Source organism: Thermobia domestica, chromosome 5 (genome assembly GCF_964235325.1).
Source record: "Thermobia domestica chromosome 5, izTheDome1.hap1.1, whole genome shotgun sequence".
Classification (NCBI taxonomy): domain Eukaryota; kingdom Metazoa; phylum Arthropoda; class Insecta; order Zygentoma; family Lepismatidae; genus Thermobia; species Thermobia domestica.
Window position 1 is genome coordinate 307,070,941 of NC_137458.1, and position 26,302 is coordinate 307,097,242.

The 26,302-nt window shown below is 34.0% G+C and overlaps 1 protein-coding gene across 2 annotated transcripts; it reads left to right on the forward strand.

Annotated features, from left to right (window-relative positions):
• Window positions 1-1,703: 1,703 nt before the first annotated feature.
• On the forward strand, window positions 1,704-26,302 carry LOC145686769 (uncharacterized). Of its 2 annotated transcripts, none has more exons than XM_081760424.1 (2): window positions 1,704-2,439; window positions 25,283-26,302. In XM_081760424.1, exons 1-2 carry the CDS (start codon window positions 2,075-2,077, stop codon window positions 25,992-25,994), a joined length of 1,077 nt encoding a protein of 358 aa, XP_081616550.1. In that variant the 5' UTR covers window positions 1,704-2,074; the 3' UTR covers window positions 25,995-26,302. The 2 variants fall into 2 exon arrangements, with proteins under 2 accessions (XP_081616550.1, XP_081616549.1); XM_081760423.1 differs by having other exon boundaries at window positions 1,710-2,439; window positions 25,280-26,302.

Consider the following 26,302-nt stretch of genomic DNA (forward strand, 5'->3'; position numbering starts at 1 on the left):
GCTGTATTACGGTCCCGACGCACTTCCATGTATGTAGTTTTCTCTGCATTTACTTCTAAAGCCATGTCCCTGCAAGCGTTTAATAATATCTCTGCATTTCTTTCTATCGTTCTCCTATCATTCCCTATTAAATTTACATCATCAGCATATGCCATAACCTGGTGAATACCGTTCAACTCTAGGCCCTGGTTGCTATCTATGATTTTCCCTTACAGCGTATTCCAGAACGAAGTTAAATAATAATGGCGACAACTAGTGATAGGCAGTGGGAATATTCCCGGTGGGAAGGAATTTAAAAATGGGAATATTCCCGGGTTTTTTCCCTGGCCTATAAATTCCCGGGAAGGAATTTATTTCCATTTCATCACTTTATCTTCCAAATTATAAGAACCAAATGACATTTATTTTAATATATTATGATTTACTTTTAGGTTTTAAAGAATTTGTAAGTTTAAAAATTCAAATTATTTGACGGTACTTTATATAACTAATAATATGATTTTTTAAGTTCCATTTCCATTTGCACTAAAAAGTAGGGTAATTGTTTTGTATTGGAGGGCCAAAACTAGCAAAAAAATAGGATGACTTACGACAGAAATGACTTGATAGTGATGTTCAAGTAGTCAAGAAAGTATCAAACACATTTTTTTTAGAGCAGTAGAGGATTTATACAAAACAAAAGGTAATTGGAAGTGATTTATGTGAGAAAAGAAAGTGAATTGTTGGTAACGAATATAGAAAACAACGTGCCATCCGGGGCTTTAACCCGCCTTCATTCGCTAGCGCTCGCTCTGCAACGCTGTCTGAATTTAATTTTGGTAACGTAATTTAACGTATGAAACCAGAAAACAACCGCATCGGAATGGAATGTCGCAAAAAAGTAGGTGCAAAAGCTGGCCCCCAATGCTAAAGAACAGCCAAAATTAGCAAAATAATAGGCTAATTTACAAATGATGAAAAGGAACCATTTTGTAAAGTAAATTAGAATTATGTAGAAATAGAGATGAAGTACTATTAATAAACCTTGAACCACCATTAGAAATACCCGTCGGTCTGTCTCCTCTCTCTGACTCGAATTTCTGAAATGGTACTCGGATTTCTTTTACATGTGAATTAACGTATGGAATTTCGAGAAATAGGTAGAATGAAAGGTCGTGTATGGCAATGTTACGTGCTAAAATATAAAGATAGGTATCTTGCAAATTTTGTGAACATAAATATGTATGCGCAAATGTTGATAAATTGGTGAGACATGTATCTTCTAGCATTTACCCAATTTAATTGGTTTATAACATTTATAAATTTTATGTGTTCATAATATCAGTAATAGAGTCAAGTTGACCAAATCCATTTACATATAAATTTAAACTGTTACTACATATTTTTTTCATACATATTTGATAGAACATATTGTAAATAAATATACATTTATGCGTACTCTCTAAATATAATAAAGTGTTAATAAAGTAAGATAGTACCGTTCAGAATATACATTTTAAAGAATCCTCTGTGGACAACAGTAATAATATGCTGTGATATAAAAATTAATTCAACTTTCGAATCATAATATAGTAATGGAATGCAAGTTTCTTTCTGATTGAACATAAATTCCCGGATAAATTCCCATTTTGGGAATCTTCCCAGGGAATATTCCCGAAAAATATCTTTCCGTGAATTTACCCATCACTAGCAACAACGCATCTCCTTGTTTGAGGCTATTTTCGACGTGAAAGCTCGTGGACAAAAATTTTCCTACCCGGACTTTACTTTGGGATTCATTTAAACATATCTTAACTAATCTAATTAGCTTTGTCCATATTCCAGGTTCTGTAAGAACGTTGTATAATGTTTTTCTCCTAACCGAGTCGTACGCCTTTCTAAAATCAAAAACTAGTTGATGTACCGGGGTATTGTATTCCCACTTTTTTGCGAGTATTTGGCGAATGGTAAATATTTAGTCGATAGTTGATCGATTTAGTCTAAATCGCACTGATGGTGTTAACATTAAGTGATTTTTAGTGATTTTCCACTCTAATCTAGTACAAAATGTTGATTGTTCGTTGGCATCCCTGAAATGAAGCAAATAATGGCTGATGAGGCGACTATAAAGTTTGAATGGATGTGCAAAGAAGAAAACGAGAATGTCTTTCCTGAGGAAGATCCACTCGAAGGGAAGGGATGGACATACAAACTGGTGACTGACAACAAAACATTAATATTATCTACACCAGAAATAAAACAAACTTTGGAGGATGTAGCAATATATTCCTCGGACGTGAAATTAAACATTGATACGGTGAAATCAGAATTTCCAAATGAAGTTACTGTATTTGAAAGTAATAAAGAAGCGCTACCAAAAGTAGAGGTTGAGGAGACTTGCGCGTCGTACTCTAATGACCACAAGGAATTAACAGAAAAAAGTTTAGTTCAGCGAGAAAGGTAAAGCTATATTTTCTATATAGTAATTGGTTCAGATTGACAATACAGTTACATGGGTCGGAAATTTTATAGGTAAAAGTCAATACCTGAACTTCGCGAAAAATATTTAGGTATGATAGATACCTCGAACGTAAATTAATAATCTACAGTTTGGAAGTGGTACGGCGCACATAGACTAACTGTACACAAATAAAGTGATCGATACCATTTATGGCAAATGTATAGCGGACGGGGGCCAGAAGTACTAAGTAAAAAAAAAAAAGGAAAATGTACGGGAGAAATGGAAGATACAAATACTTAGGTGTAACATAACCTAACCAAGACGAACTTAAACTGAAATAACTTAAAATAACCTAAACTAACCTACTATTGATATAAAGAAGCGAAATGCCGTCATTTTCTCGAAAATTATGCTGAACTTTAACACTAATAGAATCTAACATTAACTTAACTAACCTAATTAACCTGAAATGAACAGAAACTACCGAAATTGTAACACTTTTTAGAAAAAATAGCTGCCCCCTTCTGGTTGACATTTTCCTCCAATACAATTTGGGTGCTAAGCGATAGTGTTCCATATATAGAACCTTCTCTAAAAGGACAGGTTACGTGACTGAATGGCTCCAAAAGTTTCCGAAATTCAAACGTGAAATATGTAGTACTAAAACAAAAGATATGGACATTTGTGATTTTACGCACAATTTATCTCAACTTTTCCGGAAGACTTCTAGAGACCCGAGCGAAACAGAAGGTAAGATATAATTCTAACCAAAAACGGGTGCAGATTTATTGTAAGGATGCATCCATAAATTCATTGCATATTTACTACATTTTCAGGAATTCAGCTTTTTGTATTTTCGAGCCCACAGTGGCTCATTGGTAGAGCGTTGACATATGATACCTGGGGACTTTGGTTGGAGTCCAGCTCGCGCCAAACGAACTTTGTGTTAGAGCAACACGGTATGTGTGGGTTTTCTCGTGGTTCTTTCGTTACCTTTCACTTTCTCCATTCATTTCTCATTATCATAGTGTTTTTTGGCCTTGCCGGTATAACGTGCGACGTAAAAATTATAGATTTTGTTTTCATTTTTCTGTATATTCAACAGTCATTTTTCGGGTGCAGACTGCATTCCTCCATATAGCTTCGCGCATATTAATGAAATACATATTTGAATTGCACATGCGTGACTTCGATTACGCTGATAGGGACCACCATTCACAGTTTCTGTAATTCGAACAAGGTTATATTCAAATTTGACTTTTTCACGACTATGGACAGCCCTATCTCTGAAATTATGTACTTTTCCCCAGAGGTTGATGTGAACATTTTCTCTTATTTTGATGTAAGGAATCGTTTCTTAAGTTTGTCGGTATAGTTAATAACCACCCTATATATATGACAATATGGCTCAGTTTCAAATCCATGATCCTAAGGGTCATTAAGGTGATTGGTATCATATCCAATAACATTATGCTCAAGGTATGTCAAAACACTTCTCAGCTTGGCTCGTAGATTCTCTTTGATATTTGTTTTTCTCAGTTATAATAATAAAAATTATTATTATTATTATTATTATTATTATTATTATTAGACAATGGTAATTGTACTGGAATAGACAAGGAGAACGCAAAATGTTGCCCATCTTTATTTATTTTCATCAGTTTTACTTCAAAATCAAGAATCTTGTAAAATAGTTATTACGTAAAATAGTCACACAAAAAACGCAGTATGGCGTCAAGCGCGAAGTCGATGTAAAGTGGTGCTCTTATTGTTTACCTTTTTTTCGTAAGGGTGTGTAGTGTTTATGTGCGTGCTGTACTGTCTTCATGTAGTATTGGTGCTGTGACTTTCCCAAGTGAAGTATTGCCAATTAAACATGGTCTGAAGTGTAGTGGAAGATCTTTCCATCTTATTGCTGCTGCCTTCATACCAAGAGGACTGTCATGTACTCTGCCAGGTACTACTGCTAATAGTGACGGAGGAACTAGCAGTGATTTTGTGCCAAGGTATGAGTCAAAAGCAAAAATACAGTACCTCATTCTTTATTGTTTTCTCCTCCTTTGTGGTGATGTTCACGTAAACCCTGGCCCACCCTGTCCAGACTACACCAGTGCTTTTAACATTAATTACCAAAATGTTCGTAGTATTAAGAACAAATTGCTTAAGTACTTATTGAACCTTGGTGAGATAAGGGAACTGGATTGTTTCGCAGTGACCGAATTGTGGCTGAATGAATCAGTGAACGACAGTGAAATTATCCTTTCTAATAATTTCTCCATTTATCGTAAAAACCGCACAACTCGTGGAGGTGGAGGGATGATTTGTGTAAATTTGTGTAAGTCAAAGAGCAAAAGAAGACTGGATCTCGAACGGGATTGTGAACTTATTTGGGTGGAAGTTTTTGTTCCAAAGCGTCACTGTATTTATTGGGTGCTTCTATAGGCCGCACAAGAACACCCGCAGCCCCTCTTAGAAGCTTGCTATGACTCACTGTTACATGCATTGTCACACGTCTTCCTATTGGGTGATTTCAACCTTTCGATCAACAGCTATTTCCTGGACAATTTTATTCATGGACTTGGTCTAGGTCAACATAATATGCGTAATACCCGCATAAATAGCAATCTTGACTATATTTCCTCTAACTTAGAACCTCGTTGTGTTTTTCCATGCAGATTTTTTTTTTTTTTTTTATCTCGGACTACTATTTCTTGAATGTTTCTTTCGATTTCCTCCCCTCCGCTATTACATACCATTTCCTCTAAAGTAGGTCAAAACTTCTTTGGAAGAAAGCCCTGTGCGGTGATATCTATCGGGCTATTGGACTGTTTCCTTAGTGTTTGTTAGAGGTATGAACTGTTGACGACGCTTTGGACTTATTTACATCTGTTGTTCACTCAGCCATAAAGGACTTTGGCCGGTGAAAGCATCAAAATCGAACAGATTTCCGGTCCTTCGTGAACTTCTTAAAAACAAAAAGCTTGCCTGGACTCTATGGAAATCACATCCAAGTGACTACACATACAAAACCTTTGCAAAAATTAGAAATCTTGACAAAAATGGTACACCGGCGTAAGTATTTTGAATACATGGACTCAATTGGTGATTTTACTATTAACAACACTAAACTCTTTTGGTCTGTAATTAAATCTATATAAAAATCTCCGGGCGTACCTGCAACAGTTCAAGATAAAAATACTGAAGCAAGTGATGATCAAAGACCCGACCTCTTTAGAAACTACATCTGCATAACATTTACTTCCCTTGCCTCTACAACCCATCTTCCCCCTCTCACCCTATCTGTTCGGACACCTTATCCAACCTCTCTACCATCCCGGGCGAAGCTCTGGCTCTCTTGCAAACATTATCTCCACATAGATCACTTAGACCTGATAACATTGGTCCTCTTTTTCTCAACAAAACTGCTTCGTTTATTGCGGTTCCTCTATCTATCTTATTCAATACATGCTTCAAGGATGGGTATTATCCCACCAGTTGGAAAGTAACTCACGTGACTCCAATATATAAATCAGAACTTAAAGATCCTGTATCCTCCTATAGACCAATATATGTTCTTTCTGTAATACCAATTATCTGCGAAAAAATAATCAAAAACAGGCTACTTAAATTTACCTCACCTTACATCCATAGTTCTCAGCACAACTTTCTACCGAGAAAGCCAAGTCTCACGTACTTAAGTAGTCTTTCCTGTGCAGTCAAATATATGAGTAACAATACTTAATTAAATGTTATCTACTTTAATCTCTCGAAGGCCTTTGACTCTGCCATTCACATTCATCCTCGTCATAAGCTTTCCAATAGATTCAATGTACATGGCAAATTTCTCTCTTTAATCACCAGCTACTTGAAGGATCGTAAACAGAGAGTTGTTCTTTCAGGTTCGACTTCTAACCCCCAGCCTGTGATCTCAGGGGAGTGTATTTGGGCCTCTACTATTTGTCTTATATATGGATGATCTCTACACGTACTTTTAGCTCAACCTAGTGGTCTTCTCCTTTTTGTTGACGATTGTAAGTTATACAGAGAAATAGCGTGTCTCTATGACACAATTTCTCTGCAGGAAGACCTAAATTACCTTATAGCCTGGTGCGAAATGTGGCACTTCAAACTCAACAGAAAGAAATGTGACAGTATTGCTATTACTTTGGAAAAATCTCCTGTTCCTTCCACATACCATGTCAATGATTCCCCTATCACACAGTCTGCTAGTCGTAATGATATCGGTGCTATCTTTAATTCAAAACTCACATTCTCTGACCACATCTCAATACTTAAGAATTCAATCCGCATGTTGGGACTTCTTTATCGATTTACTGTACTAGGCACTGTTTCGTCATTAGCAATTTTTTATAAAACTTTAATAGCGCGCAAGGTCGAATACTGCTCCCATATGGGCCACAGCAGCAGCTATACATCTCTTCAGAATTGATCCTATTCTTAATTCCTTTATCGCTATAAACCCTTTCGGTGTTCCTGCACTTCGAATATTATCTAATAAGAACTCTTGCGACATCTTAATATCCAGATCCCGGAAGTACGCAGAATTATCTTTGAGCTGAAATAGTTAATGGAAACTTAAGATCGGAAATATTACTTCAGGAACTATCCTTACGTGTTTCTTCCCCTATAACCCGGAATATCCACCTATTCCATCTTGCCCGTCCTAGGTTGGCAGTTATACAGAGATCTCTTTCTTACAAAATACCAAACTGTTATAATCAAGTAACAACTGATGTGGACATATTTTCAAGGTACCCGGTGTTTGAAAGAGCAATTAAGCGAGTTTTGACGGAATAATATTACTTCTACACTCTGACACTGTTCTATGTTGTTGTTATTGTTGTCTTGTTCTTTTTCTTTCTTTTGTTAATATTTCCTTGTGTAAAATGGCAAAGTTATGCTGTATCTTGGAATCTGTTCAATAAATAACTAAAATTACAGTAGTTATAACATCCTTGCTCAAAATATTGTGCATACACTTTTCCTTTTTCCCGCAACTGCTTGTGCTTAAACTGGTACATGATTAAATAGCATTTTGCGCAGTATAATAATAATTTTTAGCGAAGCAAATGCAATAAGAGTTCTTTATTTCAAATCAATTTTTGAACAAAACAGAAAAATATAGATGCAAAATATATATTCATAATTGTACTCTTTTCAGTAATCCAGGAATATACAGCATATTGTTTATTTCACTATATATATATATATATGAATAATCTCAGAAACAATCTTCAACACTCACATTGCGCCAATAATTGGCAGTTTTGAAACTCGTTTAAAATAGAAAAAGTAGGAAATAGTTCGAGAATTATATCTAGTTCCATATTTACATTCTTTTAGATTTTGAAAAATAATAACTAATTTTACTTGTTTTTAGGAATGACACGATTTCAAATTGTAGAGAATATCCGCAATAAATAGGTCAAAATTCAAAATGTTAAAATGATTGTGAATTTTTTATGCCTCATAACTAGGGCATTCTTATTCTTGTCTAGATTTTAATAAATAACTCATAATTTATATAACTTATCCTATATCGATAACGTGATTTTGAATTGAAGCACTTCCACGTTAGCTTGTCAGAGCGGCGTAAGTAAGAGACCAGAAGTTAGAATAAGTGAAAAGTAAGAGTAATTGACAATTATCGTTGCTGGTATCTACGGACAATCTTACATCCTAAAATCGTTTTAAATAAATACAAGCAATTTATCTCACTCAGCAAATAGAGTAAAACTGATTTGAAAATATATTCTTTGCGTCGAGTAGAAGAAGAGATACGTTTTCTAATTTCAAGTTCGATAATATTTCAGACTTATATCCTTAATTACAACTAGTCCTCTTCCAACTACGAAATGTAAGATCTTGTTATTTTTATTAAATAAGTGTAAAAAATAACAAGTTTTAGCTTCCTAGAATTTAGAAAACTGAGAATGTTTCTAGCTGGAGGGCACGAAGGGAGTTCCATTCGTTCTATTTGAAACACATTCCGAATTTAAACGTGTTGTTTCCGACGCTCTGGATGCTATCGTAGAAGTATGTATTTGACGTCATGCTATCCCTAGTAGCAGAGTGAAGGAAATCGTGTCTTATTTTGCTAGAAGGAGGAAGGATGTAGGAAATTCTCTACTGACAGGCAAGGGAAACATTCTCGATCGTTGTATTTAAACTTGTTTGAGACTTTGGCATCTGAACTACTACTTTTCTGTTTCCAGTCAATTATGGTATAATTTCCTATCGTGTCCTTTTTTTTTATTCTAGTCAAATCGAGATATTATTATAAGAATTGAGAGAAATGAAAGAATACCCCTAGGTACAAGTCTTGATAACATTCCCAACCATTCTATTCGAAATATTTTTTGATCTCTCACCAGCTATTCTGAATTGTTTTGCTGTTAACTGCACAGGGCTTAATCTGACATCAGGTCTATCTTACTACATCAGTGAAATAAATTATGAGTTACTTTGTTTTTTATGTTATAGACGAACGCGAGAATGGTCGTAGATACAAACCATACATAATTTTTTATTTGTACCATTTCAAATGTGTGTTGTTGTTATTGGTATTGTTTGCGCCACTGTCGCTTCTAACCGAGGATGAAGTTTCAATCTTATTGTAAATTTATTATACAAGTTTTGAAATCAATATTTTTGAGAACTCGAATGAGTAAATGAATCTCACTCTACATTTTGTAGAAATGTTCCTTGTATGTTATAAAATAGATGGTGAAATCCAGGATTTTAATTTCATTTCCGTACTTAAAATCATAATTATTATACTGCACATATTTGTATTTTTCATGTATGACTGTTGCTTTATTTCATACCTTTTCCAGTAATGTATTATAATGCTATATATGATGAGAACTTTCTGTTGCTTTATTGTGAGCTAATATGATCTGATGCTCTTCCGTTTGGGTTGTGGCTATCTGGAACGAGATAAATCGTCCATAACTTCTTTATCTTTAATGCATGAGTAATTTTCTCTGTCACCACTACATGGGTGTGGTAGCGAGGGTTTCATACTACTAATTTATTATATGATATATCATATAGTATACTATATATGATATAATTAAAAGCACTGCATATAGTATTTTTAACTAACAAAATAGCTATATACTTAGCTATAGCTATAAATATCAGGTTACACTGGTACACAAAGAAATAATTTTTGTTACGAGAACAAAACGAACTGTTTCTCCCAGGGTTGGAACCACCTGAAAAATCCCACCTTAAAAGCGACCTCCGTTCTTGAGCTTTTTGTTAGTATATTGTTGGTACAACTAAGGTAATTACATTGAAAGTTATTTTACCACATTTTGGACTTTCCTGGGCGTATTAGATGCTTTCACGTTAAGGTATACAACAACATCATACTTTTATAACCTTCTGAATGCACTGAATGAACTAAAAGAATAATTAATAAAACTTATCTTGAGGTAATTATAAAACAAATTAATGTATAGATTATGCTTATTGCTTGTTTGAAGTAAGATATGTAATTTTGCATTTTAGAAAATTCTTTCCGTGAAAAGTGTGCTCGCTGACTCGGAGGGGTCGAAGGACGTTATGCCTCATCGGGTTTAAGGCTATATGTGCCGGTACTACCAGTAAATATGTAGTGCATTAGTAAAACTATGAGTATTATTGTTTTAGTACCTTTGATGGTAACACAAGTATTTTTAAGTAAAATTTGGTTTTTCAACAACAACAGTTGAGTTCAGTTATTTGTTGCTACTCTTCAAATAAGCATTCTGCAGGATCAACACCAGTAATAGCGTAAAATTTATTGTCAAATGTAAAATGTTTATGCTCGGAGTTCCGAAAATTACGTAAGTCTTACTATTTCAAATGCTGAATTCAAACTTCCTTGCTAGTGGAAGTTTCGATATACACAAAAAAAAAGCTGCATTTTCGAGGAAAGGAGAAAAAACGTCGCGAATGAAGTGCTCGGGAAATTCCCGCAATTCAACGCACAAAGCGTCGCAACTGAAAATTTTAACAATAACACTATTTATTTTACGCTGGAAGATACTGAATTTCATTTCGAAACATTTACTTTATAAAATCTGAATTATGTTTGGGTTAATTGTTTTAAATTTATTTTCTGGAGAGCCGTCTTGCAACAAGTGCTCAGGAAATTCCCGTAATTGAATGCACAAAGTATCGGATGTGAACTCCAACCAGTGGTGGCGAATGGACGTTAAAAGTGGGGGGTAAGACATGATCTGAATATTTGATATCAATGTTAGTTTTCCTGGTTGCAGTAACACTTTGTTTGACGAGAGGTTGTATAATTATTAGGATACTGTCTTTTTCAGTTAACCCATTATCAGCCATGGTTCTTCTTTGGGATGGTGGTTTTCATTAATTTTTGAAAGTGTTTGCAAAGATATTCTTTCGATATTTCACTTCCTTTAATTTGTTTAGTCTCTACTGCTTGATACAGAAGTTACTTGCATACTATTAATAATAAGATGGCCAAGAGAAGGCGCAACAATGTGTCGAATTTGCATTTTTCACCTGTGCAGACTATTTTCCGTTTTTTCGTAATATTTATACCGCATATTCAAAAAAATAAAGTTTGAACTGTGACAACATATATCTCAAAGTAATATGATCGTCTGCTATGCAACACAAAAGCATTTAGTTAAATTTTTCATATATTTATGTCTAGCGTCCCAAAATTGAGACATTGATTGGTGACGTTAGTATTATTTTCTATGAAAGTAATAGTTCATTCTTGAGTCGAATAGTGGGAGTTCTGAAGATTAGGTGCTGGTGGTAAGTAACGAAGGTTGCGTTTCGTAGAACACTATGACATAGTATAAGCCAGCCCTCACAATAGAATTTATTAGAAAAGTACTATAGTTATGAGATCGACCCCGAAAATGTTGAAGTTGCAGTTATACTTCCGGAACCAGATGAACTTACCGACGAGGAAGAGATACCAGAGAACTCTTTACTGGAAAGGGAGACCCGGGTTCGATTCCCGGCGGGAGCTCAGGTGGTTCGGATTCCACGTTGATCAGTAGGTCCACGTCTCATATAGCCTCGCTGCTGAACGGGACGTTAAACTCAAAATCCATCCATCTTTATGGAAAGGTGCTGTTAGTGATGTGGCTGGTACCTTGGAATTAATCGACAACTTCGGTAGAATTGAGGACGGAACGACCACATCAATTCCAAACAGGAAGAAAACATGAGAGGTAAGTGTCTGTTGCGCCGTCTACGTCAAATGTATCTGAAGCGGAAAATAAAACAGGCGGGAGGGGTTTTCGTGCCTCGAAGTGATTTAAGTGTGATCCAAAATATAGTGAATCTACGCAAACTCAAGAAATAACTTTAAATAGTATAGTGAATAGGTCAGGTAAGACAGTGCCAGAGATTTTTGCTGAGATTTTATCAGACGACGTTGAGAAACTAATAATTGAACAAAGTAAAGTGTATGCTGCTCAAAAGAATTGTGGTAATTTTGACATAACAAAAGACGATGTGCGTGCATTTATTGCAATTTTGCTGCTATCAGGATACAACAGGCTTCCGCAAGAAGATATGTATTAGGAGCAAGTACCAGATGTGGGTGGTCCACTTGTTTTCAACTCCATGTCAAGAAACAAGTTTAAAGGAATATTTACATCTCAACGATAATTCGAAAATTGACAAGAAGGACAAAATGTATAAAGTTCGCTTATTTTTTGAGACTGAGAAATGCATTTCAGAAGTTTGGTGTTTTTCATCAATAATTGTCTTTAGATGAAATGATGGTGCGATATTACGGAAAAAATTCTGCGAAAATGTTTATGCGCAGGAAGCCTATAAAATTTGGTTATAAATTATGGTGTCTGACTAGTTCTTCAGGTTTTCTATACAACTTTCCACCATACTGTGCCAGTAGTGATGGAAGAAGTGGACCACTTGGTGACAGAGTGATTCAGGAGCTTACAGCTTGTATTCCAGTTGCGGACAAAAGAACTATAAAATATTTTTAATAACTTTTTTCTCTAGCGCAAATACATTTATTGCATTGAAAGGAGACAGACTGAAAGCAACCGGAAGAATTAGGGAGAACAGTACCAGCCACTGCCCTTTGATGAACAGCAAACAGATGGAGAAAGAAACACAACGTGGTTTCATGGACCATAGATTTGATAAAGAAAATGAAATTCTCATTGTGAAATCGAATGATAACAAAGCCGTTTCTGTTGCAACAAGCTTTGACATGATCGCTGCTGTGTCGCCAGTTCGGCGTTACTCTCAGAAGCAAAGAAAAATAAATAAATATATATATATATAGCCCAATGCCGCACCTTGTCAGAGAATACAATGCGCATATGGGAGGTGTAGACCTTCTAGAAAAACAAGTAGCATTATACAAGGTAAGAATCAGATCAAAGAAGTAGTGGTGGCCTTCGTTTACACAACTTGTCGCAGTTGTCAATACTTGGAGGATCTATCAGATTGTCAATGGAAATGAAAACATATCCCTGCTCGATGTTCGGAAGCGGATTGTTCTATTCTATCTTTCGAAGGGAAACCGTTTAGCGACAAGCAGAGGGCCTCAGGCAAGCAAAGTGTTACGTAACAGAGTGAGTGTTGACGTGCGTACAGACCCAGGAAATCATCTCGTAATGGTAACCAAAACGCAGAAAAGATGCGCATTTTGCAAGTAAAAGACAATAAAGATTTGTAAACGTTGTAACGTAGGACTGCACGACAAACGATTTGACTCATTTCGCACATAGATTATAGTGAAACATTGTTGCTTATGTGAATTAGTAAAGTGAGTAATGTTTTATAATTTATAAAGATGATTTTCTGGTAATCCCATATAATTTGCAAAATATGGAGATGAACTAACAAATGCATAAAGATAAGTGCAATATAAGTGTACAGACTGCTGTAGAGTAACAATAAAGTAATTTGATTTATATACCGGTATATGTAAATAAAATCAAGTGTGTAAATGTGTATTCATTTGGAACAATTTGATAAATTTCTAAATTTCAAAGACGTTTGTGAAGTGTAAATATAAAATGCTTACGTATTTTGCCATTGTCTCAAAAATGGGACGGGCTGTATTTCCTAAACTATATCGCCTATCTCTATTTTAGCACTAATTTTGCGTCTTTATACCTCAGACAGTTATGAATAAACACTTTTTAAACAATTAACAAGGATACAAGAGCTTTGGCGGGTAATGGGTTAAAATACCGTATATCCTGTTTCATATTTTCTTAAGTAAATTGACAAGAGCAACACAAGTAGATACTAGCCCTTTGTACTCTTAAAAAACGAAGGTGTAAGAAGGAATTTGGTTCCTTGCTCATGAATATCTGTCTGGAAAATTGTGTGATCAGATTAGGGGCCTATTTAATAACAACTTTGCAATACAAATAAAGAGAAAAGATAATATTAATCAAATAATCATAGTAATGAATAATGAGGCTTGTTTTGCAAAAGTTATATTGAAACTGGAAGTTAATGAACAACTTACATATATTTTTAATTCCACGCATGCTACTATGTGTTATTACTCTTAGAATGACATTGAATACTACAAGTATATGCTACGACATTTAAAGAAATACTTTTGCAGCTTCCCGAAACATGTTCGATGCTATTAAGTACAGTTTCCACTTTCTTGGAATATGACAAAACTCAACAATACTTAGTCACTCCACATTTCAGTTATACAAAATTATCCTTAAACCTAGAATTATGCTGAATTTACTAAATTGTATCTGTATATATATACTGTACATGTACACCCCTAAACTTGTATATTATACTGCAAAATTAATAATCCTTATTGAGCTCCATCGTGGCTAAGCGGTTAGCGTACACGCCTTCTACGTGGGAGACCTGGGCTCGATTCCCGGGGAGGAGCTCACGTGGTTCTGACTTCACGTTGATTATTAAGTCCATGTCTCATGTAACTTCGCTGCTGAACAAGATGTTAAACTGAAAAAAATCAATCAAAATGTTCCTTATTGTTAGTAAAAAGAAAATACATTTTAGGAACTGTTGATTTTTGTGCAATTGAAGAATAACTTGTGAATTGCTTCTCTTCCTGCGAAATGTTATCTCAATTAGTTCCAGAGCGGCTGACTAACATATCGAGCCCTTGCAAAAATGAAATGAAAGTACGCTCGAATTGTCGCGCTCCAACAGGTTAATTTTTGGGCCACTTTTAGTGGCAATTCAAACGCAATTCGTGTAGTTTTCTTAATTCCACGGAAAGAAAACCAATACATACTCATCAAACGACAACTATTTTATGGCACCATTTTTATTCTATGAACCAATAATACATACAAAACTTTATATTTCGAAATGAAACTATATATGTTAAGGTTAATTTCAAAAAAGTGGGGGGCAACTGCCCCCTAATCGCCGCCCATGACTTCTGCAAAAAAGTTTATTTTACACTGGAAAATATTTGTGTCGTATAAAACATTTTGAAATATTTATTTTATAAAACACGAATTATATATCTTTGTTTTAAATTAATATATTGTGTGTTCATATATGGCGAACGTCACTGAGGCTTCGGGATGATTCGATCTACAGTTGTTCTTTCGTCTGTCTGTACAACACATACTACAGGGTATCACTTTCGGTCTTTTTAAGTTTAAATTTTGAGGGTACAAGAACGAGATACACTAAATTTCCTGTATAGATTTTGTTGGCATACCAACTTAAAATTTCAAAATGGCAGCTATTCGTTTTACAAAATAGCCGATATCCACGCTAGAATGTGCAATTTTTGGTCTTCAAGTTGACATGTTCAGGGTAGAAGCATGAGACACTCTAAACTAGGTGTATATAATTTGGCAGCGATCCAACGTAAAATTTCAAAATGGCAGCCGGTTTTTCAAAACTGCAGTGTATAGAAAATTGTGACAAGTTGTGACAATGATAATCTTGAAATCATATTCTAACGGTTTTACCCCAAAAACTTTGAAATATTTCGAAAACCCGAAAAACCCATTTAAACCCGAAAAAACCCACATGGGACCAGGTGGCTTAAGCTTTCTCGAGAAACCCGAGTTTTTTTAAATCCTGGTTTATCCACATCAAATTGCAAAATTTCTCCATAGGACTCAGTTTTAATATGAAAGTGGTTTATGTGTATGAGTATACTAGCTTCTGTATTCTATAGATTTGCCATATGGGCATGGTCTCACAATAAACTCTTACATATAGTTTTTAGAAACCGTTAAAAATACACAAAAGAATAGCAGCACAGAAGTAGATAAAATTTTAGAAACTTATCTGAGTACGTTTCTACCCGATTTATTGCGAAACTTTGCCTCAGCTAAGTCCTGTCGTAAGATCCAGGAATAATCAGAAAACGTTGCTGCACTCCACTTCCCTTGACAACACTTTTGCATTTGAGAAATATCCTGGTGTAAGTGTTCACCGTCTTCATCACTAATGGCACCAAGGTTATCCGGGAAGAAGTCCAAATGATCGTTCAGGAAATGCAATTTAAGTGACTTGATACATCTCGCATGATGCTATGATCTCACTAGTTCATGTAAAATATCGAAATATTTTTTAGCCTTATGTTCCCAAAAAGACCTTGCACACAACGTACAGACAAACCATTTTCTCAACACGTCATGATAGTTCTCACCATATATTAATTTCCAGTCCTCGAAATATTCCTTCCCTTATTTTAGCATAACTGACTTTAGGAAACTTCTGTCGCAAGAACATGAATGCACGTGACGTTTGGTTCATAACTAACTAACTCTATGGCCTATGAAACCCGGAGGTTCAACGCCGCGTTGACAAAAGCTCTCCACTGACTTCTATCCTTAGCTAACTGCATCCAGTTTCTACTTTGTATTTCTATCTCTGCGAGATCCATCTGAATATTGTCCTCCCATCTGCGCCTAGGTCTTTCTGATGGTCGTTTTCCGTGTGGTCCATACCTGTTGCAAATTTTTCGGTACGTCCCAGTTTAATTTACAGTGGAGGTAAATACACATTTTTAGGGTGAGGAAGAAAAGAGTTAGCAACATGTTTATGTCCAGGCAGTAGTTCATTGCAAAAAGCCATTTTTTTACAATAGTGATTTTTCTGTTCCACTCACAGCAGTATTTCGTTTACCCCGGGTGTATGGAGAGCAGAATAGCAATTACCTTGAGATCTCCACAGATACTCAGTTGTATTTCATATAGGATTAGACTGAGAAGCAATTTAAAAGTTCCAGAAATTTCTTTAAGGTTAACTGCATAAGCAATCGGAACACAAGGAAATTTGTTCCCGTTGTGAAGAAGAACTGCTTTGAGACTGAATTTACTAGAATCTATGAGCCGACGCCACTCATTTACACTGTATGCACGGCCAAGAGTTTTCATAACGGATTCGATATTGTTACAAAGGAAATACGTCACCTTCGAGAAATATTCGCAAAAGCAGTATAGCACTCTTGAAAAACACTTCAATCCTTTCAACTATGAAGATAAAAGTCTTAGATTGCTGCCCTGACAAATTTAAATCGCGAAAGGGATCGTTGAGATCACTTTGTGTCAAAATGTGTTGAATACTTGATTCAGAGGGCAATTCAAATTTTGATTCAGCATGAGTGGACCCTCCCCCTATCGTCTGAATCTTATTAATCGTCGTTACCAGATTCATCGTCACTCACTCAAATTTCACTGCTACAAATCATCACTTTAGTATTCAAGTCTCATAGCAGATGGTAAATTCGGGTATTGCGCAATCATATTTTTCGACGTGATTCCAGCTATTTTTGTTAGACAAAAATAACAATCTTTTATTATGTGATCCGTTGGATCTTGGCAAATCATGCCAACAGCGCACGGCATATGTTGTGAACCGTTTGCCTAGCCCGTCGTGGGTCCAACTCGTGTCAAGCAGCGTACATGAATTGAGCATTTCTTGTCTTGGTCGCCAAACTTACAGCCGAAATAAAGTTCGAAGCACTTGTTTACCAGCGGGGTCAAATTTCGTTATTGCGACTTGAGAGTCACCTTTCCACAGGTATAAGAAAAATAATTTGCACTATTGACACAGGTGCGAGGCATTTTCTTCCTCTGAATGACCGATACACTCTTATTTAACTAACCTAGAACAACATGCAGACCCTTCCCATGCTATCAGGACTCACTTTCGGCGACACAGGTGACAAGAATCAACGCAATTCTATGTAATTGAATATGATCCAATTGCTAATTTGCAAAACCTCACTCATTCTCTGGTGTGTTCCTTGACCTCTGATGCACGGTTCGGAATTCATTGCACTTTTCTCGATTTTATCTCACTTCCCCTGAATTTTATTTCAATCAATAAATGTGCAAGTTACTAAAATTCAACCATGGCAGAAGAAACCATTTTGTGGCGTCGTTACTTATTTTCAACGATTTCAGTAAAAGGGGATACTATGTTACAATAAAATTGAGCCTGATAGAAAAAAACTGATTTTATTTACGAGTTTAGCAACCTTAAACTAGTATAGAACACTATCCAGATATCTTGTGATAAAAACCTTCTTGAGCAGTGTTATCTACAGCAAAGGAAGAATAGATTTAGCAATAGAAAATTATAAAGTATATTTTCGACGAAGCAGGTTATTAATACATTTAGAAACGGTACATTACCTTACATTCGATTCTTCTGTGGAGTTTATAAACAAACGATCATTATAAATATCAATTGTTATCTAAGCAAAGTATTTCTTAATTTTAAATAAGGGGCGCTAATTTTTCTCATAAAATGTCAGCAAAGCGTTATTTCTTTATTTATAATTTTGCCCACTACATTTATGATTAAGAACACAATCAATAAAAGCTTATTCACTATGTAAGGATCCTTTTCTCATCTTGATGATTTTACATTGAATAGCTCAGTGCTTTCAATTTCAAGTGCATGAAGAATGGACCAGTAACAGAAGGGCTTATGAAATACGTCGTATGTTATGAGTACACGACAGTACTGGCAAGATGCTAGGAAACTCATATCTTGGTGGAATATTATCGAAAGTAGTGTGAAAAATATATGGAATCGAGAGAAGTCGGAAATTAAAATACAGGAAAATGGATGGAAACAAAGCATATTTAGAGAGTTGATAAATAAGGAAAGTGAAAATAGTGCCTCTGGCCCCATAACAGACTGGTGTGTCTTAGTTGCTTTCATTCTCTTTCTCCTATGCTTTTCCTGTGATCATGGAATAAATTCCTCCGTGCAAGAAACTTAATAAAAGCAGAAAATACATGTTTAAGAGGAAACTAACATTTTTTCAAACACTTGGATTTATAGATACTATTGAAATAAAATAAATACGTCCCACGATTATGCTGGCTAGGATAAAGGGAACGGTGTTGGTAAGAAATGAATGAAAAGGTGGAATGAAGGAGGCGGGAGAACTCCAAGAAAACCCACGTACACGGTGTGTCCACCACAAAGCTTACTTGGCGCGAGCTAGGATCGAACCAAGAGCCCTATACGCCAGAGGTGAATGCATTACTACTGTGCCATCGCGACCCCTTAAGGACATCATTGCAATCGATCACTGTGAAGCTGCTTAGTAGGTGGCATTTTTCATGCTACTTAGGAAATTTTATCTGAAAGGCGTGATGAAGCACTGAGCAATTCCATGTGAAATCAACAATTGACAGATAGACCCTTACAAATAACAGGTACTTTAATGTTCAAAATAGAATCACCAGTGTGCCAAAAGGTGGAAAGCTCAGATTGATTTCGAAGCCATGTTTGAAATTATATTTTCCCAATATAGTCACAGTTTATAAAACAAAAAATACATCCATGACATTTGTTCTATTGGCAGTTTTAGCTGGTTTAATAGATATACGACACTCTTTTGGATGTTGCTTTGAAGCTTATGCAAAACAGCTTACAGGAATTCCCGTGAAGCGTGATATTTTTTTATTTATATTATTTTTTTTTTCTAGATTGTAACCTGCCTCTTCCTTGATTCATTTGATACATTGTTATCTGTGGCATCTCTCATGCTGGTTTTCTATCTACTACTTCTCTATTTCCTTTGTCATCTGGTTAGTAGTAGCTCTGCAGGTTACGGTTATGCATTTTGTGTTTTGCATCGTATCTGAAACGTCAATTCATTCATTTTCTCACTCCTTCTATTTTTACGTTTTTTCTTAGTATTTAAATGTACTCCAGAAGGATATATATTACAAACATGAAAAACATAAAATAGTTGTGAGTGAATATATATATATATATATATATATATATATATATATATATATATATATAACTAGTTTCTCTTCTTTGTCTTCATTTAAAAATTCTGTTAATTTTTCGATGAATTCTTCGCAATTAATTTCCGTCAGTATCGAGTTAAAATACATATTATAATTCTGAGTTAAAATGTAATTAAAAGAATGAGTTATTGCTGACAATCAATAGGGATATCCTGTAAAAGATTGTTCTTGTCTTTGTTTCCTTTGCTCTAAACATCATTTCCTTATGCTTTGTTCTCTTTTTCATTTGATTTGTTGACACACTAAACACAAACACATCTGCAATGACACATATATTATGGCGATCATTAACACAAAGAGGAAATGAGGCTTAACGGTTGCACTTTTTTTCCCGCGAAACTTAATCTTGTTTGTAAGAAATTCCCACGTATTTTCATCAACAAAGCTTTATATTCTTTGTTAAAATAAGGTATGGCTTCTTTGTTATTTCTATTCTATTTTTCTTGTCGACATTTCCTGTAGTATATGTTTCACTAAGATCACAAATTTATTAATTTTATATATTCCTTTCTGTTGGTATCCTATGCCTTACGTTGTAGTTTATTTCTAATATCCATAATATTGTCATTTATATCGCGTTTCATCTAGCGTGCTGTATCATGTTTCATTACGTTCGAGATTTATTCTTTTAATATAATTAAATCTGAATTGACTATGTTTCTATGTTTTATTCTCTACTTTCTTTCCTTATTTTAGTTGTCGGAATATATTATTTCAATTTCTCCTGTTTCGTTAAATTTTCGCAGTTTCTTTGCCATTTTCTTTCGATGATTGCCTCCAGCTCTATTTTACAGATCAGAAGTTTTCCAATTATTTCTAAAATGTTTACTACTTCTTTGTTTTTAACGCAATTTCTTGCTGTAGTACAGCTAACAATTAAAGTTTGTCGAAGTTGGAGTTACAAGAGTGTTAGTTCTTTCCTCCAACATAATTGCTTTAATGTACAATATAAACGCACGAACTGTTTATATTTTCATAACTTTTAACACTTGCTCTCTATCTTCATTATATCTTCTCGCATATTTGTTTTATATTTTCCATGTAAAGGTACTTAAAGTAAAGTAAAAACCATCTCGTCTCTAAATCTTGTAGACATTCTCCGTGGCAAACCCGTTAGGGTACGTGGTTTTGGCGTGAGTTCATGAAGGGAGCTCTAATTTGTTCGGATTCCACGTTAGTCACGTGGTCCCCTCTTATATAGCTTCCACACTGAAAGTGACGTTAACTAAAAATCAACACTAAATGTTACAACACTTCTTAAACATTCTTATTCTTCATCCTTATAAACGAAAATCATTTCTTATTAAATTTATATAGATCTAGATAGAATTGAATTCAATTATATAGATCTTTGAGAAGTTTATTTCTGTCATTAACACAGAACTCAACAGTTGGATAATTCTCTTTTAGTGCATTATATTTAGTTCTTAATCCATCTTTAACTACACCACTTATAATATCTGTCCTATGTTTTGTAAATGTAAGTGGAAGAAATATTTAAAATTTTCGCACTCAAATAAAATTATCTTGTCAAACTTAGTATTTATATTTTCCATCTTTACAATCTGTATCTAAATCTAACTCACTCAGCCAATAACTGGTTTCTCTTCTAAGTTTTGAAATTTATTTAACAAACACTATCACTTGCCATTTTTATTATATACAAAATATTTAATTACAACCTTTATCGATAATAATCCTTAAAAACTACAACACATAAACATATTAAGATATGAAATGTAATTTATTTAAAACTGTTCTAATCGCTCTCATCCTTATACTTATAAGTAATATTTTTCTGATTAATTAAATTCGCATAAAAATTGCCTTATTAGCTTCAGCTTCTGCAACATCTACTATTTTTAAATCATTTCTGTCATCTATTGATACCTGTTTCCTCTTCCTACAATTAATCACATACATATTTCTATATTTAAGGAACTCATCTGGATCATAATATATTTCCTTATTTCCACAACTTATTCCCTTAAATGCAGTATAATCTTCATACATCTGAAAATAATCATTATTATCTATATCTACATTTCTATTTTCTTTAGGGATCGTCTAATTACGACAATTCTTAAAGTAAATGTATTTCATTTTACATTAATCAAATTCACTAAGATCCTGAGTCCGATTATCTTTTCCATCAGTTTGAAAATTTACAATTAGGAAATTAGTCATATCCAATTGACTAGAATTAAATTGATTAGTTAAATTAAATTCCAAGAAAGAACTATCTACATTCTTTTGCACACATTGATAAGTGTTAAACGAAAACATGTTCTTAATGTCTTTAAATATGTTTAATTGTGAATTGCTTTAATAATCTTATTCATACTCTACAGTTTTCATTGTCATCTTCATACCCTTTATTGTTATTTTACCATTATGAAGTGTTCTGCAGATGCTCCTGTCTGTATCTTCCATTTATAAAATTCATCATTATTACCATTAGCTACAAATAATGTATTTTTAATCCTCCTTTCCACATAATCTCTTTATAATCTTTGAAAGAGCCAGATAGTATACTTAGTGGATGTAAATTAGTAAAGTTCTTTCTCAATCCTAATTTATCATTTGTTCGAAAGCCATCCTCTTTTATGTATGATGCTTCTGGTTTAGAAACTTTAAAGCTCCTCCAGATGTAGATTTTATTCCTGGTAGATCAATTCTGTCTATAACACTTCCATGTTTTCTGACTCCTCTGCTAAAAAAGAGAAGGGAAAAAATATCTAGAAGTTTTATTGTATCACTAGAACCAAATTCTCCAACTTGAGCATCTGCAACTTTAAATATCATATGCCAATCTGCTTTTTGAGAGTGAATCAATCCATAGCTCGCATCAAAATCAAATTCAATGTGTTTCTTAGACCGATTCTAATTATTGAATGTTCTTCTGTTCCGTGTGAAACTTTTGAACTGGTAAACGTAAACACACACGATCTCGTTTATTATAAAGAAAATTTTGGGAAAATGTTCTTTATGCCTAGAAAACCGTAAAAATATTTTAAAAGCTACATAAAAGCTTTAATCCCCATCATAACTTCACTTTAGCATTCATAGTTATACCAATTCCAAATGGTAAAATTCTTTCTCCAATTGATTAGTCTTTAGTAAATACTCTTTTCCCAAGCCTATTTTCTAGTTCGTATCTACAATGTCTTGATCCTTTATTATCTCTGTAGTATATATGATGTTATATACAAGCTTCGTCTAATAGATTAATAAAACTTTATCTCCTCTTTCTAAGTTTTCTTGTAACTTGGTTCTCGGACCACAGTACTACATACCAGGAATATGTACCTTAAATGGAAATTTATTAATCAGATCGTTTAATAATCTTTCCTTTTTTTCTTATTAATTCAGAATCTTGATGCTAATGTGTTTAATATCTTTATCAAATAACCTGTATTTTTTTATCATTAAGAATAAATTGTGAAAGATTCTTATTAATTATATGCATAATAGCTACCTTCTCATAAAAATTATTTCCGTTTTTTTCCCTCTATATATAGCAATTAATCTATTTGCTAGGTTTTGAACAGACGTGTATCAAACATATTTTTTAAGAAGGTCTTTGTATTGATTAATCCTTTTACCAGGTTTAGGGGATTTCATTTTCATCTCATCCCAAAGAGGTTTAATATTTAACTCCGAAAATTGAATTAACTTTTAAGATGGATTATTGCCTTGATATATAGCATTACTAAGTAATATTATATGTTTATAGTTCTCTTTATGTTCCTAAATTCATTACAATCTTTAATTCATCAGCACTATCGTCTTGTATTTTAGATGTCAATAACATTGAAACATTCGTAGCTCTAAATATGTAACGAAAAACAAATATTACGCTCTATTTGTACTTTTTATCTCCAATTTTATAGTATCGAATTTTCTTAGAATCTCCTCTTAATCAAAAGCATGATCGTGCATGCCTTTTGTTCGATGTAAATAATTAGCAATTTTCTCAGAAACAGTAAACATAGATTTTAAAGTTAATATTATTTCAGAGATTGGAGATGTATTTCTGAAAATGTTATATTTATCAGGATCCTGTTTAAATATTGTTTGCTCAAACGACGGTTCTGATGGTGTTTTTGCGTAATATAAGTTCTCCTGAAACACTGGAACAATTCCTGTCATCAGATTTTTTTTCCTGTTTTTTAATCTCATTCTCTAAACTGCGAATATCATCAGTTGGTGTTTATTGTTGCTTTTTCTATTTGTCACACATTAGTATTATTTCTGTTTTACATATTTTTAAACTTTCAGTAAAGAACTTTCAACTTAAGATTGCTCTCAATTTTTTCTCATTTATTTATTTATTATAAAGAAAATCTTTGCACATTAGACTTGACGTTGAGTATGGAATTCAGACGTTGACGTTAGGGTATATGAATGTTGAACTTGCATTGTTTTGGGGATGTTTGAACGTTAATGTTGATGCTAAATTGTTATAACAATCTTAATGTTATTCTTATAATTTGCATTATTAATTTTCTCGTCATTTCTGTAACTGTAAAGCCGTAATCATGTTTCGAGAATATATATTTTTAAATTTATCATAAGACATTTCTGCTCCCACAAACGCATTATTCACATCTTTAAGAGTAGCATCATCTTGACAAAATATACGTAACATGTTAATGTTTTGCTCGTACTAATTGTTTTGCTACTTTGAGTATGATTGTGCAAGATCAAAAAAATCTTTTCCATGCTCTTGTGAAATAATCTCTAAAGTTGTTCTTGTATTTAAAACCATCATTAAACAGTGCTGCAAAGCTGTCTTTATATTCATGAACTGGAATAATAGTGTCATCACTGATGGTAATTTAAATTTTAAATCTCTTTAAATGGTTATTGTAGTTGTTGATATTTAAGTTGTTTCATGTTTTAGAATATATAAAAAATAAATTCATTATATCAAAGCATCACAAGATATTAGAAACACTAGTAGAATTTTGTATAGTCGTTCAAATTACGTATTTTGTACAAAATTTTAAAAGTTTTATACCTTTCGTTCGTTTGCTCGTCATAGTGACAGCTTTGGGAGCTGTAATTACAAAACATTCTCCCAATTTAATGTAATACGAATCTGAAAATTAATGTAATACATAAACATCTGCAATTGCATCGTACCTCTATTTCACCTATAAGAATTAGATGTTTATTCCATACCATAATATATGTACCTTGTATTTTTCTTGGGGTATCGTATATATAAATCTAGATACAATTGGTGATAGTAAAGCTAAGGGTTTCCTCTTGTTTAAAGAATAGACAAATATGTAAAACCCGCGATAGTTCTCGGTTCCATATTTCTACAAGATTTTATGTAAGAGTATAATAATAGACTCCAGGTATCATAAAATGTATCGTATAAATATCTCTCAACGCCTCACATTTTAGATCGGATGATTTTGTTACCTTACCTAGGTATTTTACGTCCTAGCGTTCGCATTTCTTACGTGTTCCTTAGTATTTAAATGCATTTGCAATTCCAAATTTATTGAATTTTTTTTTACAGCAGTCATATGCATACTCTTCCCGAAGAAGCATACTCTTCCCGCACTGGTCAAGAGTGTAGCAAGGAATTTAGTCGAAGTTCAAATTTGGAAAAACATAGGTTAATACATACATGTTCAGAACCTCACAAATGCCAAGTATGTGGAAAGGAATTTAGAAGAAAATCATTTTTAGTGAGACACATGTTGATACATACAGGTGAAAAATCTCATATCTGCCAAATATGTGGAAAGCAATTTACTCGCAGATCACATTTGGGAATACACAATATAATACATACAGGCGACAAACCTCATACCTGTCAAAAGTGTGGAAAGTTATTTAGTCAAAAGTCACATTTGGCATCACATATGTTGATACATGCAGGTGTAAAACCTCACACTTGCCAGGACTGTAAACGGGTATTTACCCGAAGGTCATCTTTGACATCACATATGTTAATACATACAGGTGCAAGACCTCACAAATGCCAAATATGTAATAAAGCATTTAGAAGAAAAACACATTTAGCAACACATATGTTAACACATACAGGTGCAAGACCTCATGCCTGCCAAGTATGTGGAAAAGAATTTACTCACATGTCAACACTTTTAAGACACAATTTAATACATTCACGTGAAAAATGTCATAGTGGTCGAAAGTGTGAAAAGGGATTTAACCAAACGTCATCTTTATCATCACATATGTCATTACATACAGGTGAAAAAACTTAAACTTGGCAGGAGTGTGAAAAATTAATATATATATTTTATATTATTATATATATATATTATGTTCGATATTTCCTTGTAGCTCCTGACCCTATCCACACCTTTACCTTTGCAGATGATACTCGAATGTGGGAAATCTATTCAGCTAATCAGTACTATACTTCAAGAAGCAATAGTTCTTTCTTACATCTTACTATAACAGACACACGCATTTCCGTCGCACGTACAGCGATATATTTGGGCGTTATCTTTGATAACCATCTTTCATGGTGTGGACATTTCAGCATTCGATAACTCTGCCGCAAAATAAA

What these genes read in the sequence shown, in the direction of transcription:
- LOC145686769 (XM_081760423.1), top strand. Translation starts at nt 2,075, where the DNA reads ATGAAGCAAATAATGGCTGATGAGGCGACTATAAAGTTTGAATGGATG. An exon ending in AGTTTAGTTCAGCGAGAAAG is followed by an intron (nt 2,440 to 25,279) that starts GTAAAGCTATAT and finishes TTTTTTTTACAG; the next exon opens with CAGTCATATGCATACTCTTC.